This window comes from Psammomys obesus, unplaced genomic scaffold, assembly GCF_907164565.1.
Source record: "Psammomys obesus unplaced genomic scaffold, mPsaObe1.curated_primary_1811, whole genome shotgun sequence".
NCBI classification, from domain to species: domain Eukaryota; kingdom Metazoa; phylum Chordata; class Mammalia; order Rodentia; family Muridae; genus Psammomys; species Psammomys obesus.
The window spans coordinates 476109-493956 of record NW_026587759.1 but is presented as its reverse complement, the minus strand read 5'-3'; the positions used below and the strand labels follow the sequence as shown (position 1 = coordinate 493956).

At 39.1% G+C, this 17848-nt stretch overlaps 1 protein-coding gene across 1 annotated transcript in view; it reads right to left on the bottom strand.

Moving 5' to 3' along the window:
• Positions 1–17848, bottom strand: part of Pcsk1 (proprotein convertase subtilisin/kexin type 1) — a 42430-nt gene that overhangs the window by 18234 nt on the left and 6348 nt on the right. Inside the window, exons 3-9 of the mRNA XM_055604057.1 lie at positions 16969–17079; positions 13962–14108; positions 12623–12699; positions 6815–6903; positions 4127–4299; positions 2661–2873; positions 105–205 (exon numbers count right to left, since the gene is read on the bottom strand). Of these exons, the coding sequence (XP_055460032.1) occupies positions 105–205; positions 2661–2873; positions 4127–4299; positions 6815–6903; positions 12623–12699; positions 13962–14108; positions 16969–17079 (911 nt within the window). The remainder of the gene's footprint in view (positions 1–104; positions 206–2660; positions 2874–4126; positions 4300–6814; positions 6904–12622; positions 12700–13961; positions 14109–16968; positions 17080–17848) is intronic.

Genomic DNA, 17848 nt, shown 5'->3' with positions numbered 1-17848 from the left:
TTATTATTATTATGTTGTGGTCGTCTATTTCTCCTATAATCCCATGTGCAGAAAGCAGCGCTAGAAGGAGCCTCAGTCAAGCTGACCAGATTTTGGGGCCTTACTTTGCTTCCAAGGCCAGAGCGAAAATGCCAGCAGCCAGGGGTGCAGAAGCTGAGGTGCCTGTGTGGGTCTCTGTGCAGTCATTGTGCAGGTCAGCGCTCGTCTGGAAGGAAGGGGAGAAAGGCAGAGACATCAGGGCAGCGCAGCAGTAACCACACCAAAGTCTGCCTCCGCGATGACCAGGAAGCTCAAGATTCGATTCCCTACTTCCTCCATTCAAGCAGCAAGAAGCGGATGCTTGCCATCTGCTGATATTTTAGTTCACCCTCCTCTGTGTGCAACTTGCCTATAATTCTGGCATCAAGCTGCCTTTTCTGGGGATGGAGTCCTCCCACTATGAATATTTTCTCTTCTGAGATTTCCAAACATAATGTGTGTATAAAAAAAGGAACTGTTTCTAAGTCACTGTGAATCATGCCAGCCCATTAATCATCAGGTCCATTGTGCATGGCTGGGCATATTTAGAAGTTCTAACTCAAACAGCATTCCCTTTGGCCTTCAAATGGACGTCTGTCTGCCTCTGTAACACAGAAATATAATGATATCTTGATCAGAGCCCTTTGATCAAAACTTAGAAGAGATTTTTCCATTAACTGTTGAAGCTGGGAATTTGTATCTTCTGCCCTTAGAAGAGAGGGAGTGGTCAGGCTGAAGAAATGACCCAGGCCTAGTTATGAAACTATTGTGTACTAGAGGTAAACCATGGTCCCTTATGTGGTTTCACATTAGCAGAATGGGATTCATATTTCCTGACTCACTCTAAGACATAAGTGAGAGCCTGGAAGTATTTGTGAACAGTATTATTGTATGCATGGAACTGTGCAGGCTAACTTCAGGATAATAAAGACGTTACTGAGATAAAGCAGAACTACAACAAAGACTTCCAGTTAGTCTGTTGACTGAACAAGCAGTGGGGCCAAATAATCACAAACCAGACATCTACCAAGGCTTCAGTGCTTAGTTTTAGCTAGAGGTTTCAATGTGTGGGAGGGAGGTGTAAGAAAATAATTTGTTCTATTATCACCTCCTTTGGCTTCCCACTTAGCATTTGGATTTCTCAAGTTATAGTGACTCTGTTTCTCAGAGAGCTGTGAAAGTCAAGATGCCCTTTATACCTGTTGACGCAAATAAGCCCCCAGAGATGACTGTGCTGAGGAAAAGGGTTACGTAAGAAAAAGCATGTCGTTGGAACTGTCTCAAATAGAATCTACCAGCTGTCTCTCCCAAGACTGGTTTACCTTACAGTGAATCTCTACGAAGGTGAAAAATCTCCTCCCTGATTTAGTGCAAGGGGTTCCAGATGAGGGGAAGTCTATGCAGTAGCAAGTCTAAAATGCTTAACAGGCCCTTTCCTGAAGATAGCTCTGGATGCCACAGGAATAGTAACAGCCAGGGGCTCTGACACCCATGTCTGATATGTTTCCTTCTAAAGCTTTAAAGTATGCCTACCATAAAGAACCCTTGAATAGAATGTCACAGTCTGTTATTCAACTAGCTGAACATATGGCATGAGAGAAAGGCCAGCACCTTTCAGTGGAGACTACGCAGCTCTGCTGCTTAAAGTGGTAAAAGAAAGAGAGCTGTAAACACTGATCCTGTGTAAACCAGACATTATTTCTGCTGATGTTTTTTTTTTTAATGTTGATGAAATTGTGCATACATTCCAGAACCTCCATTCCCAGAAGATTGGACAAAGGCGCAGCCTTTCACATCTCTCTCTTAAAAGGCAGAATGTATAACATGCTACCATAATCTCTTGGGGCTCCTGGCACCCTCCCAACCTGGTAATTATTAAATGGGTCACAACCTGCTATTTTGAGATTAGGATTTACATGCTTTTCTTAGTTGATTCAATGTCTAGAGTTAAACTGGAGGCTTTAAAATTTTAAATTAAAATTGCCCATCTCTGTTCTCAAAGCTTCCAAACAGTTCTTCATCATTATGCCCTTGAAGGGAAATCCAATAATTGTTCATGACTCATAGAAGTGAAGGCAAAGGCAGGCGTGGGCTGGAGGAGATTGAAGCATATAACTCCTTGAGCTGCTTCCCCAGAGGATGAGGAGTTCACCCCAGGCCAAATTGAGACTGTTATTTTTCATGTAGACCATTTGTTGTTGGGAGGTATTATTGCTGTACAGTCTATACTTTTATCATTTGCTAATGGTCAAGTCAGACTACATCCCTGTTATTAGAGGATCAGCAAGCACAGGGCGATGAAGCCCTGTGACCCTGAAATCTCCTTCTAGGCTGCTTCCAGTGAGGCATCAGACAAGCAGAAAAAGCATTTGGAGTGTCTGCTGTATGTAATGATGGGTTTTGTAGCTTCTCAGACCTGAGTTAAAAAATGTCAGGGCAGATCATCTTGGCAGAAGTGTCATTATCCCTGGAGAGAAACTTTCCAATATATGCCAGTCTTTCAGGTGAGTAAGCATGAGTCTCCCCAACTGAGACATCAAGCTGAAGCAAATCAATTCCACCAAAGGTCAGGGAAGAGGATCATTCTGAAAGTGTGCCTTGCTCCTCTCCCTCAGCAAGAAGACAGAAACAAAGCAACCTACTATTCGCTGGTCTGTGTAATCACCGCTGCTGTAGGAGGTGGCCAGTGTGGAGGAACACTTCTCTGCGTACCAGGGTGACAGGCCTTGCTGTGAGGCGCTGCTGATGGAGATGGTGTAAATGCTGTCTGTGTAACCATCACAGTCACAGTTATCTCCCTGACGACCCCCATTTCCGGAAGCCCAGACAAAGATGGACCCCTTCCCTTGTCTCCCCTGCAAGAAAAAAAAAACCCAAATTAAAACAATCTATCATCATCCATTGCGGTTCAGGGACAAATCTTTGAAATCTGCCTTTGAATTCAGGGTCTCAAGGATCAATGTCAGATTGTATACTACATAAAAGGGGGAGAGTGTTCCTGCCAGCCTCCTGTCTTCAGAGCTCTCTCTGCAGTGTGGTCGAGCAAGGTTCTTCCTTTTGTCTTTATTAGCAGATTCATAATCTGGCCTTTAGTACATGAAGTATATTTTTTCACTCTTCTCTTTACTATGTCACTATACTTGAATTTTTGAACTTACTCTATTTCTGCTTGAATCATCTGACTGACTGATAGAATGAGAAAATCAGGCATTATTCAGATCTGCCTTGCAGCTGCATTAAAAAAAAAAGACTCTTGGATTGAATGGAACTCGTCAAGGCCACTCTTTCTGTGATATTTCAATTGGTGCTCTCCAAAGCTTCTACTTTTGTTTCATTCTGCATAGTTCAAGGACTTAGAATTTGTCCAACAATACAGCCAGCTCAAGAGAGAGAGCAAGGTATGAGGGGTGTAAGGATCCCAGGTCCATGTGTGATGTGGAGGGCAGGGTGTTGCTGAATTGAAGGATGCATTTTCACAGCAATTGGAGGAAGACTAGATTGTAGATTACCTACTAAAAACTGAGTGAGAAATATGTTCAAAAGCAGTGTGTGTGTGTGTGTGTGTGTGTGTGCTCTCAGATACGTTTGTGGGCAGGTGTACATGCACATGTGTGGAGTCCAGAAGTCATCCTTTACTGAGGCACTTTGACCTAGTTTTTTTTTTTTTTTAATCCATCTTGTTAATTTTAGTCAAGGTGTCTCATCAGAGGTTGGCCGGCCAGTTAGCTTCAGAGCGCTTTGCCTGTCTCTGCTGAGTCAGCACCGGAAGTGCAAGCACCCCATCATTCCTCCCTTTGTACCAAGATGCTGAGACTCAAACTCAGTTTTCATGTTGGACAACCAGCACATTTTTAACTGAGCTATCTCCCTAGCCACAAGAAATAGTTTAAAATGTAAATATTCTAAAAGTAACGAATATCTGTGCCATGTTGGACCCACATATGGAAAACTACTTAATTTTGAACATCCACCTCTCTGAAGAATGATTTAGTTTTTAAGTGCATTTAAAGTTGTGAAAGGCTTTTCCACAAAGTTTATCATATCTTTCTCAATAACAAGTGTTCTCTTCTCCGCATTGTTTCATGTGAGTCTGTGTTAAGCATCTCACCTGTTTGACACCATATTCAAATGCTTTCTGGGCTAGCCTGCCAGGCCCCTCCACCGTTTTCCCATCATCATTAGGACCCCAGCTTGCACTGTAAATGTCCACATGGCCAGGGTTGAATCCAATTGAACTGGCCTCAATAGCATCAGTTACAATGCCATCCAGCATTCTTATGCCTAAGCAAAACAAAGATCCAACAAAACAAGAATGTAACAGGAATGTCAGTGAGTCCACACAGAAAAATAAAATGCTCTTAATAAGCACATTCTTAAAGCACTTTCTGAAACCAAACCAAACCAAAACCTAAAGTAGCTACTGGATGTTTCAGCACCTGTGAGGTGGTTCCTAACAGCATCAAAGGCACAAATTCCCACGTCTGTAAACCCTCTTGCCTTCCCTTTACAGTTAATATTATGTACTATAAAGCAGTTGTGATTTGTTGTTATCATTGATGGTTCAAAGCTGTTCCCAGTAATAATGAGATCTGAAGGAAGTGGCATCCTTACACAAGCGGAAAAGCAGCAACCACTATTCCTCTCCCTCTAGCATTCAAACAAAGCGACAGATGACAGAGGGCTTTCAGAAGGAAAAATAGCACCAAACAGCCCTCCCCTGACACATATGTTCCTGACTATGCCATGATGTCTGCAGCCCAGTTTGTCATAGAAGAGCCCTGATCAGAAACTGTGAAGCCACAGAAGACACATCTACAACAGGAAACTAACAAAGGAAAGGAACTATTCTTTCTAAGCTCGGATTAAAAGTAACCCAGAGGCTATTCTTTTATGTGTTTGCTGAGAAATATTTTTAAGGAACATGATTTCTTTTCTTCTAAATAATCTCAAGGATAAAGTGACTGATTTCACTCCTGAGGGAGATTGTTTTTCATCAGAAGAGAGCTCTTTGTGCTTTCCAACACCCTGCCACCCATCACTAGACTCATGGATCCAAGAGCCCGAAAGGAAAAAGCAATTTTAAAAAGACTGGCAGATACCTGGTTATTCCTGACTTTGGGCTATAACTCACTGAACTGCACAGCTTTATATTTTCATACTACGTTTTACTATGAAACAGAGGGGAAAGAATATGTAATTCACATGATCAGTGAAAGTCAAGTAATTTTTAGAGAATTATTTTGCTATATGAAGTAGTATCTGCAATCCCAGCACTTGGGTGGTGGAGGCAGGAAGATCCAGAATCCAAGATCATTCTTGGCTACACAGTGAATTCAAAGACAGCCTAGGCTACAGACCCTGTCTAAAAACAACAAAAACAATAACAACAGAATACTTTGAGGTGTGTTTGGAAGAAAAACATTTCAGGTCTGATTTTTCATAGCTGTATTGATAATGAAGAAACTATTTTACCTCTCCTAACCTGATTTTCATCAACTATAAAGTGTAGGTAATGATAACGGCATATGTGAATTATACGTAGTCACTACTTCACATACATTACAAACAGAAAGTCATCTCATTACAACTACTATTTCAGATGGGTGCTGTAATTCTTGCATTTTACAGGTGGACAGACCGAGGCCTGAGAGACACAGTGGCTTGTCTAAGGTCACACACAGTTTGAAAGCAGGAAGTCTGGATTTAAGCTCCAAAAATATGATGCCCAAATCAACCTTGCCTATTGCAGGTACTGTCTGATATTTGTATCTATAAGGTACTGTATGATATTTGATTAATATACAGTAGATGCCTAATACATTAAATTGTTTTCAAAATGGGACTGGACCACCAAAAGCTGGAGTGATGAAAAAGCACAGTAGGTTTAGGATAAGAAGGTGGCTGTTTTAGGTTGATGCTGCCACTGGTTGTTATTGATTACCTTAAAATCCTGATTACAATTCCTCTCCAAAACATGAAGGATCAGCAACATAAAAGGTGAATTCTTTTGTGAGTTGATTACATGATCTGTACCTGCCTTCATTTTCTTTAATTTTAGAACAGCGTTTTGAAGATATTATCAAACAAACAAACAAATCAGAAGTGATGCTTGAAAATCTACACGAGTGTCCTATGTTGGTGAGAAATGGACACATATCCATGTTACAATGTATATTTATTTGGTTTCTAAAAAGAAATCAATAGCCAAATTCAAAGTGTAACCATGGAGCGTCTAATGTGAATTTTCTGTAATGACATACTCTACAATTGATTTCCTTGTGGTTATGCTTTTAAAAACAGTTTAAATTCAAAGTTTATTACACTGAACAAAGCTACTAATGACTCCTTTTTTTGGCACTGGCTATTTCATATAACAAGAACATATAGTTAAAAATCATTTAAAAATTATCCTTTGCTTATTAGCAAAGAATATGTATAGAATGAGAAGCAGGGAAATTCTGCCTAAATTTACCCATTCATTTTGATTTCTTAGCAAGAATTCAAAAGCTATCCCTCCTAAAACAGCCTAGAGAAAATTAGATTTCATTCAAGTACCATTCAACATTTCCACTTTTTTTTTTTCTTTTTTTCAAGGATGTCTAGGCTATCTTCAGCTATCCGTCTTCAAGGTATCCAGATCTTCTGATTTGCTTGCAAGTCACACTCAAGTCCTGCAGCAAAGTTTGTAAGGAACTAATTTTTCTCTTGGGTTGGAGAAAGCCCCCAAGCCCTGTTTTATTGCAGGAAACACAGCCTCCAATTAAAGTGTCAAACGACAGGAAAAGAGCTGCCTTACCTCCGACTTTGGAATTGTATGCAACTCCAACCCCACACTTGTAATTATTTGCTTGCATGGCAATTTCTCCTGCGCATCTAGTTCCATGTCTAAAGATTAAAGAAGTAAAACTTATAAAACAACAGAAATAAAAGTAAAACATTTATGTTTTCACATGAACTCTTGGTATTTAGATGTATTAACTTTTTACCAACTTTCTTCTTTGTGTTCTCCCTCTTGAAGTTAAATAAAAATTGTCAAGAGGAAGGGTATAACAGTGGGGGCAAAGCGTGTAAGTTCAAATTCTGGCTTCTGCCAATAAGCAATGGTGTGCGGTCTTGGTCAATAAGTTATCCCCAAAGGACTATTGTGAAGAGCACATGAGTAGTTTGTGCAAAGTGCTTAGAACACACACTAAGAGCCCAGCCAATGTGGCTGCTGGAGTTCTTGCGAGCATAGCAACACCCAGGGTTAGCGTCACGGATGCAGCCTCTGATCCTTACGCACTGTCTGTGGGATTGTTCCCCACTTTATGCTCTAGGAATCACCTTGGATAAGTGGTCCTGGTAAAATGGTTCCTCGTATTTTAGGAATAGACTTTGATCAAGTAGTCCTCAATCAGCCATATTAAAATATAATAGTCTCCCTTGTTAGCCCTTCTCTGTGTCTCTGGCCATGCATCATACTAGGATACCCAAAGATTTTCTGCTTCTAAGAGGAGTTTGTGATTTTCTGGGGATACTACTGACTAACTGAAAAATGAGACAGTCTCATAACCTGGTCGAGGCCTGAACAAAACCGGTTTCCAATCAGCCAAAGAGAGTAATGGTGATTTCAGAGTATTTGGTGGAATATATCCATCCCTACAGCACACAAATTTTATCACTGAAGCATCAGTTCTGACATTCTGGAGAAAATAATTGTCTTTTTTTTTCTACCAGACTGACCCAGGAAGGCCCATAACTATGAGAATGCTATTCTGACTCCATTTTGTGAGCTTATTTCAATGCAGAAACACCTGGCTATAGTACAAAAGCTGCTGGTAAAATAAAGGAGCCATGGGCAGATATGATGACCTAAGGAAAAAGAAAAGGATTAACTTCTAGTAGCCAGCTACTCTTAGAAAGTACTGCACTGGCCGTAGAGTAATTCTTCCCAGCACAGAATACAAAATCCCTGAAGTTACTGAACCAACAAGAGCATTCTGCTTACTATTTTTCTCTGAAGTTCCACACTTCCCCTCAGTCAACTTTCAAGCACTGATGTTGATTTGGGGGAAGAAGATACTGCCCCTCCTTGTAAACGCTGAGCCTGAAGCAGGTAAGTTGGGTCCATTGTACTTCCATGCAGGACCTCTGAAAACTGAAGCTGAGCGGGCAGACGGACTAACCATGGATGGTGTTGTGGGGACACAGTACACTGCTTCCAAGGTCTAACACATCTGAAGCCAGATCAACTGCTGGTGATTTTTAAATCTCCATTTTACCTTTTCTCTTGAGTTAGGACTGGCTCATCTGCAAGTGAGGCTGTCCTGAAACTTTCTAGAGAATATGTACAAGTCAGAACATATGAAAGATATCTCAAAATAGTTTACTTTGGAACCCTTTGGCCACTGACACAATAGGATACAACCTGTAGTTGTCACTGGAAATTTTACTTGCTGGCATAATATGTCTAGTTGGGATAATCCTCTTCCCTATTATGTGGTAACTCCATTTAAATTTCTTTCATATAATATATACTCAATGAAGCTTCTGCATTAAAGGTTTCCCTATGACTTTTCAAAAAGACTTTAGGGTTAGATGTCTCTCCCCATATTCCCTACTTTACTCTCCCTTCCCTTGCCATCCTTATTTAATCTTATTCTTGTTTCCCATTTATCTCTTTGTAACACTCTATTATATTTCCCATTTCTTGGTTATATGTTCCTCCCCCTGGTCCCTAACTAGGCAGCTAACTTCTGTAGTTATTTAGATTGAAGTACACATGTTGAAAGCTTAAGAGCCAACATCCACGCTTAAGAGAAAACATGTAGTATTTTTCTCTTGGGGTCTAGATTATTTCACTTAGGATAACTGTTTCTAGCTGAAAATTTCAAATTTTCATTTTTCTTAACAGGTGAATAATATTCCATCATGTAAACGTATCACACTGTCATTTTACATTCACTAATTGGTGAGCATCCAGGCTGTTTCCAATTTCTAGCTATTAACATGGATGGACAAGTAACTCTACAAGTAATGAGTGGTAAGATGTAGAGGTCTTTGGGTATATGCCCAGGAGTGGTATAATTTGATCTTGAGAGAATTCTATTTTCAGCTTTTGGAAGAACCTCCAGACTGATTTCCATGGTGGCCGTACCAGCTTGCCCTCTCACCAGCAATGAATGAAGTGTTCTCCATTCCCAACATTTGTGTTAGCATGTGTTGTCATTTCCTTAGTTTATCTTAGACCATTCTGATTGGGGTAAGATGAAATCTCAAAGTACTTTTAACAGCAATTTTCCTGATGACTAAGAATGTTGAACATTTTTTGAGTGTTTCTCGGACATTTGTGTTATTTTTTTCCACAACATGATAGCAAAGCTTTATAATTGCTGAAGAAACTGTTTCCAGAAATCAAACTGGTGCCTAACTAGGAAATTCTCCCCTCTACTGACTAGTATCATGGTGCCGTTAGGCTCTGTGTGTTACTGCAGGAGAAAAATAACCATCAATAACACCAAGCGACAAACCTTTGACCTACGACAGCAACACTGGTGCGATGCTGGCTCTGTCTACCGCAAGAAGCTTCTCTGATGAGGGCTGAGTTATGATTTCTACTGGGCAATATGTCATTAGCAATCATTTTAGTGGCATGCTACTTTAGTCGAATAATAACATTGGATTTCCTCCTGGGCCCATAACCTATCTAGTCTTAGGCTCTTGCCATGTTAGCAGGGTCAGGTGTGTGTTCCAGCTCATACAATGTACCTTAAATGTAATTAAACAAACAAACAAACAAACAATTTCTACTAACTTAGAACAGTGGTAGTAATTGGCATTTTAAAAATGATTAAAAAATTCAAGAGGTAATGACAATTATTTTGCTCATAACATCCTTATGACACTAATTATTTTACTAAAAAATAATCCACAATTGTTGTTGAAATACTAAATACAGATTCATGCCAGATTAAATATAAGAGTTACTACAATTTAAAAATTATTGTTTGATGATCCCTCTGTTAATTGGCAGAGGGGCATTCATATGTGCCTCTTTGTGTTTACTTAAGTAGTAATTATGAAGAGCAGTGTTAGGGATGGCTTATGGAGGTAATCATCATGGAACTGGGAACCAATAGGTCTTCAGTTGCTGTATAGGCTAACAGAATGGAGCCCCTTGTTTTCTAAACTTAAGGAATGTTATGCCTGGAAATGTGCTAGAAAGTAAGTATTTCATTTTAGTGTAACTTTGATCAATGAAAAGGGTACTATCTTTCTTGCCGATAGTCATGAGTGTTCTGAAAAATATTCCCTTTCTCATTTCAAATGCAGATTCTGAACTGGCTAAAAAAAATCAAAATGTGTTTCTCCTTCTGCTCCAACAAACGATGCCATTCTTGTCATGCTGATTTCTTGATGAAATGCAGTCTATCTCAGTTGCTAAGTGAGAAACCTTGACCACCGTCATCGTCAACACCACTACCATTGTTCTTATCATCAAAATCATTTCAGTAAACACCCAGACTCACCATTTGGCTCCAGGCAGATTACTTTTAGTCTTAATGAGGGGTGCAATTAAAGTTGCTTTATATAATTTTAGTAAGGTAATGCCTGTTCTCAAGTACTTACTGCCATTTTTTTAGGAACTTCCAGAAATATAGACAGCAGGTAGCTTATCGCCCATTTTAGGTGATAAGTAGAAGAAAAGTAGAGGTATTGAGAAAAGGATAATTTCCCTAAGGCTATCTTCACTCCAACCAGTAATTGGCAAAGCTCTAGCTGCCAGTTAGGCTCACCCCACACAGCAGTTCTCCATAAGAACTGGTATTCCTGTTGTTTCTGACTGCCTCAACTGAGAAATATGTGTACCACTTTTCTCCAAGGAGACTCCAGTAGCTTTTCCACTGTACAGTTACTGAAATGTTCTGGTTTCCAAGGTATTTCTGTGGTTATCTCTGCTACTCAAACCCAGATATATGGTACTAAAGAGTAGTGTATAAATGCGACATCGCTGTCCTTTTTCTTTAAGGAAGAAATACATCTAAAAAATGAGGCCAAAGACTATATGGCCCAGTCTCTCTTCTTGGTGTGTGCTGGCCTTCTGGAGGTAGGGTATCAGGGGTAGTCTTGCTTCATCAGGCAGGAAAAAAAAGGCCTTCTGCAGATTTATAGGATTTTTGAAGTTAATCTTCAGAGGCAGAAGGAGGTTCTCAGGCTCTTCCCTAAGTAATACATGATGATGTTAGCAATCTATGTCTGGGATCTCTACCTGGGAGTGGAAAGCAGGTGCAAGATGGTGGGTAGCTCAAGGGTAAGTGGAGCTGCTAGTGTGGGTCTTTTTTGTGCCTCTTTTTTGAAAGGATTGGTCTTCAGGGAGTGGGGATATGTGTGGTTTGGTACTCAAATCTGGTATCTTCCTAGGGAAGGGACCGGGTACCCAAATATAATTAAGGAGGATGAGTAAAGTTGGTTAGAGTGAGTGGCATGGAGCTGGAAGAGAGTCTAGGTGGAGATAAGATTGAGGTGGAGAGGGATACCATTTGAGTTGGTATTACATAAATGATGCACACCAGAAGGGTCAGAAGAAGGTAGACATGGCATGTGTTCCTTAGGCAGGTCAAATAAAAATAGCTTTAAATTGAACTTACTACCCAAGGCATATGGACCCCAGAGGAAAGAGAACCACTCCATATTTCATGAATAATGATGTTTCACACACCAGGAGTTTTCAAAATGGTTCCTGTCCTTATAGCAACAACCCCCAATTTTGACCTCAATTTCTTATCTTTTGGTGAAAGTCTCTTCTATGTGAAGAAAATGTAAAGTTTGAATGTCTCCTCAAAACCTGTAAGAAATATCAGTATGAAAAGGGCAAGTGCTCGTACAGACCAGGCTACTTTGAGACTGTATGTCTCTAGAGTGAAGTTTCTCTAGGGTTAGGAGAGATGATTGAAAGTTTTTGGCTTCTGGCAGTCTTTGGCCTCTAGCTTTGGAAGGACTGACTAGTTCTTGTCTTCCCTTGTACTGTGAGACTGAAGCAGGAGACGCTGTTAGCCTAAGATTTAGGCACTCTCCCATTTTTCTCCCCTTGAAGGTTCCTAACTGCTCAACATCTTAGAGATGGAGCTGAATGTAAGAACCAGACCTCAGCTGAACTCCTTTTGCCTGCTGTCTGGCCATGAACCTTTGGGTAGAATTAGATTAGAAAGCATGATTGTTTCCACAATAGAAAGTTTTTAGATGTTGGGATTTATTTGTGGACATTCCTTTGTGTTTTTTTTTTATGATTCATATCAAACATGAAGGGTAAAGGGAAGTATAAAATTTATATCCATTATATTCCTAACAGTTTCCCTAAAGCTACGAATAATTACACTTGAGGGCCTAATTTCATAACATATGAGAGACAACTTTATGAAACATGAAAACTAAATATACTTCTATAAACTAAAACGAATATCAAAATGGGTCTTTGTTTCTGCTTTAAAAGCAATGCAATATCGTATGGAGAGTGTATTTACAATTATCAGGACTTGATATTGGACCAAATGTATAACATAAGTCTCCAAAACAAGGTAAAAGCATTGTACATAACTTCAATCCTCCAAAATTCACAGTTACTCACTTGTTTTCATTTGTGGGATCATATCGGGGAAATGGATCATGATCATTATCATTAAAATCATAGCTAGCCTCTGGATCCTAAAGAAACAAAAAAAATAACAACATAGTGTAATAAAAGCTTTTACCTTCAGAGCTTTTCCATCCTCAAAGCCAGCACCAAAGAGTGAATTTTAGAGCTTCTAGCCTGTCTGACATTTATTATATCCACAAGCCAGCAATAATGAATAGCAAGGCACCCAACACTCAGTGGATGTACCAAACTCATATTTCACAGATACTCATAAAGCTCTAAAAAGTCAGCATTCCATGGATTCAGCTGTCTCATTTTTCAGAAATATATAGTGAAGCCCAGAGAAGTTGAATGACTTTTAAGGCCACAGGACTAGTTATTGATATGGTGACATTCACTCCTCCATAACCAAGATGCAAAGAGATGGCTCTGGATGAGTTGACTTCTGTGATGCTTTACCTTAGCAATTTTAGGCACAGTTACAAGTCATGAAATTTAATTGCTGAAAATTTACTTGAAACTCAAGAAAGCTTTTCTTGCCCATCTTCTTTTCAAATCTTAACTGCTGCCATTAAGCATCTCTCTGACTTAGATACTTACTCTGTCACCACTATTACTATTCCCTTATTTTTTATTTTTTTTATTTCTACTCTAGGCTATTTTTCTAAAATCTCTTCCATACTGTCCGTCTTCCTTTGCTGTTTAGATTTGAATTTTCTCTGGGGAATTTTGGATGGGTAAAAATGACAAGAGAAAGAGAAAGGATAATTTGATAGATGAAACATTCGGGCTTCTGGTAATAAAGGCAATAGATCCATTATGGAGTTCATGTTCTATCAGGAACTTCATTGGCAATTACTTGTCTTCCCACTTCTAGTAAACTCTTTCATATTTGGCTGGTCATTTTTACTGTGGTACTCATATTGATCTTGTATGGTGGGAATTACATTCATGTAACACATATTTTAAGATGAAGGGATACTGACCCATAAGGAATTTGAGAAAATAACCAATAAAATAGTTTCAGGCTTCAAGCTCGATTTGATTGCTTTTCTGTCAATGCATAGTGGCTCCTGGTTTGAAGAATTTTTAACCGTTTCACTGATGTTAAGCACCCCTCATCCCATTTCCTAATATACTTTGTTACGTGTAGTCTTTGAGTTTGCTGAACTCTGCCTTATGTATACTAGAACAAAACCAGTTTATACCGGCTGATAGCAGGTCCAGAGGCCGACTCTAGGGCAGCCCACCTCTCTTCAACAAAGGAAAAGGCCTCCATGTCTGCAGAGATGGTTCCCTAAGTGATAGACACAGGACAGCTCAGACTCACATAATTGGCATAAATGTCTGTGTGATTCCACTCCAAGCCGTCGTCCAGTACAGTAATAACAACTCCTTTGCCTGTAATGCCCCTTTGCCAAACAGGTATCACATGAAGATCCAGCTTTGGCAGAGCTGCAGTCATCCTGGTATCTTGCTAGTGAAGAAAAATAAAAGACATTGGGGAAATCATGATTTTTCTTGATTAACTGGAACTTAAGGTCATATTTTTTTTTTTCTCTTGGGAAACAAGAATAAGGCAATTGAGTAAAATGAAAACACAAAGTTGAGGGTACCAGCCAAATAACCCATTTATGTTATTCTTATAGTCTAATGAAAAACCATGAGAGTTGAATTATCTTTGGCTTCTTTCTTTTTTCCTTTTCCTTTTTCTTCTTCTTCTTCTTTTTTTTTTTCTTTTCCCGAGACAGAGTCTCTCTTTGCAGCATTTGTAAACCAGGCTGGGCTTGAACTCACAGAGATTCACCTGCCTCTGCTTCTCTGCGTGCTGGGATTACAGGCATGTGCCACTGCACCCAGCTATATTTGGCCTCTTAACTATACATATTTTCTGTTTTTTTCTAGTTATAGTAAGGAGCTCAAATTTTCCTTGTACTGAAGCTTTACTTGGTGGTATGTGTTTTCATCTTTCCGAAATTCTGAGCCTTCGTTGCCACAATGAATTTTTACTATTTGTAGTTATTGTAGAAATATTTTCCTAAGAGAGAAATAAGCACCTGGAATGGCTAGGAGACTATAGTCTTACTAGAAATTGCAATTTAACAGTGTTTTTCTATGTACATGTAATTTACATATGCATAAAAATACTTTCTTTTCCTTTCAGGTGATTTTCCTGATGTAGGACTGTACGGAAGAGCTGGGCAACAGGGTAACACAGATATAAACACATTTCTTAGTATGTGAGACATGCCATAAACGAGCACCAGTTACTTGGTGATGGAGTCAGCAGTCACTGTGTAAGTAACAGCAATAATTTGCCTATGAATGGGCTCTCACCTTGTCGATGTTCCATATGAAAATGTTGTAGTGGGGAAAATTCACTAGGCAATTGTGTGGCTGCATCAGAAGAATTGGAAATACATAATCTTTTCATTAGGCAAAGTTAGAGACAAAGGCCTGCATGAATGTTTCAAGGGTCATTATAATGTATAGTTGTTAAGAATGTGGCCTCTGAGCGGGGCATGGTGGTGCATGCCTGTAATCCCAGCACTCAGGGAGGCAGAGACAGGTGGATCTCTGTGAGTTTGAGGTCAGTCTGGTCTACAAAGCAAGTCCAGGACAGTCAAGGCTAGACTTTGGCCTCTGGGACCATGAATTATGGCACTGCCACTACTGCCCATGAAATTTAAATAAATTATTCATCTTTGCAATGTCTCTGTTCCTTCCTCGCTGAAACAGTTAAAATTAGTAGTTTTGCCTTTATAATATGAGATGGTTGTGAGAGAAAATGAGTTAGTATATAGTTAGATGAGATATATATATATATATATATATATATATATATATATATATACTCATATAGTATATGAGTTAGATATAAAACACTTAGAATAGAACTTAGATTTTCTTAAAATAGTCAATACACAACAGGCGTTAATGGGCACATCTTCTGCTGGAATCAGCAAGTATTTCTTAATTTAAAAGAACGGCGTGAGGAACTCATGGCTTTCTATGTCTAATATAGGAGCAAAAACCTTAGTCTGTGGCTATGAAAATTAACTTTTATGCTATTCCCAGTAGCAAATTATTCTATTAGTAGCCTATGTCCCTACTTTAGAGGCTTGACATTACAACATCAGAGAACACATTTAAGAGAAGCAGCAACATTGTCCATACACCAATTAAGGCTTGGTAAACATCTTAAAGGAACAATAATTTTCAAAGCTAAATATTTGTAAATAAACTTCCTTAACACTTCTGTTTTTTGACTCATTCATAGATTTCTTGCCTGAATTATGTCTAAGAACTGTCAGTTTGGACTGCATATTGTGGTGACTAATATCTATGAGTGATTTAGAGGATTATTTAGAGTAAATTACACCATAGTGATTATGAGTGGTGTTTCTGGAAATTCTTTCCTGCCAGTACATGATTATTCTGTACTTATACCAGCTACACTTAAGAAGACACAAAGACAGGAAGCATTATTATTATTTTTTTTGACAGGAAGCATTATTAACACATGGTTTTATTATAGACACTCATTCATCAAAACAAAAGTTCCATGCCAGGGAACTTTCGTCATTCCTGCTTTTTAGGTAGCATAGGCTTCTGCCAAATTCTGTTTTAGATACTGTGATGGCTATTCCTGGTTGTCAACTTGACTACATTTGGAATTAAGCAAAACCCAAGTGTCTGGGCACACCTGTCAGATTTTTTTCTTAATTATGTCATTTGAAGTAGAAAGAACCACTTCTAATGCAGATCTTGATGTGGGAAAATACCCTTTTAATCCATATCTTTGAAGTAAAAAGATACACCTTTAGTGTAGATCTTTTGAGTTTGGAAGATCCACGTTTAATCTGCTCCACATGAAAGAAGGAAGCTGGCTCCCTCTTTGCCTGCTTGCTCTCCTTAGCCAGCCCATTTCTTCACAGGCATTAACAATTCCAGCATATACAGAAGACCAACTGAGACATCCAGTCTCATGGACTAAACTACTTACTACTGGGTTCTTGAACCTTCCATTAATATACAGCCATTGTTGGACTAGCTGGACCACAGCTCACAAGCCATTCTAATAAATCCCATACACACACACACACACACACACACACACACACACACACACACATACATATACAGATATGCGTGTGTGTGTGTATATATAGATGATAGAGATAGATAGGTGTGGATTATATATAGATAGATTTATTCTATATGTTCTGTTCTCTAAAAATCTTAATACAGATATAAACACAGACATACAGATCCACCATGACGAGGATGTAACAGCATGAAGAACCTAGATGCTACACAGACCCTTCAGTACTTACCAAGTACCACTGCTGATTCCACATTGGATCGTTGAAGAGATTCCATGCCGAGTCCCTTTGAACTGAACGTTTACTTCTCTCTTTTTCATACTGTTGTTCAGCCCATATCACCTACAAACAATTTTATAGTAAGAAAATTAAAATCATGCGTCTACCTATAATCATCTTCCTTCTAACTCCAAGACTCTTTCCACAGAAACTTACTCAGGCTCTGCCTAAGCATAGCTCAAACTTCCAGGCCAGGGATAAGAAAAGATTGCCCACTGAGGAGATAAGTGTCCTCTCCATTAAGTAAAGAGCACTCTTAGCAGGAGGAGAAGCAGTAAGTGGTGAGACCTTTAGGTTATTTACATTGTGTTTACAATGGAAAGAGAATGCAGGGTGCTGTAACAGAAAACAGGCCATAATACACATTTCCACATTAAAGTTTTAGGACTCTGTGTCTGAAATTTTCATAGAATGACTCAACAAGCCAAGGGGCCTCAAGGACTGTTATTATAGCACTCTTGCTGCTTCATTTCTCTCTTCACACCCAGAGGTAAGTTTACAAATATTATCCAAGAATGGTGCTATGTGTGCAAATATGAAACTTTGGCTCCCTGTGCTTTTACCTCCTGCCTAAAAGTATTTAATATGAGAAACAGTTCAAGACCTGAAGTGATAAATGAGCATTACTGACCAGGTACACCTGTCACTAACTCAGCCTCATGCATTAAACAAATACATCTAACAATACAAAAATTACCTGGCCCACATCTCTGGCATAATCCCATTTTATTTGAGGCCTGGGGAGAATGCAGGGCTGTCTTGTAGTTACTACCATTATGAGATAATACTATATATATATATATATATATATATATATATTTTTTTTTTTTTT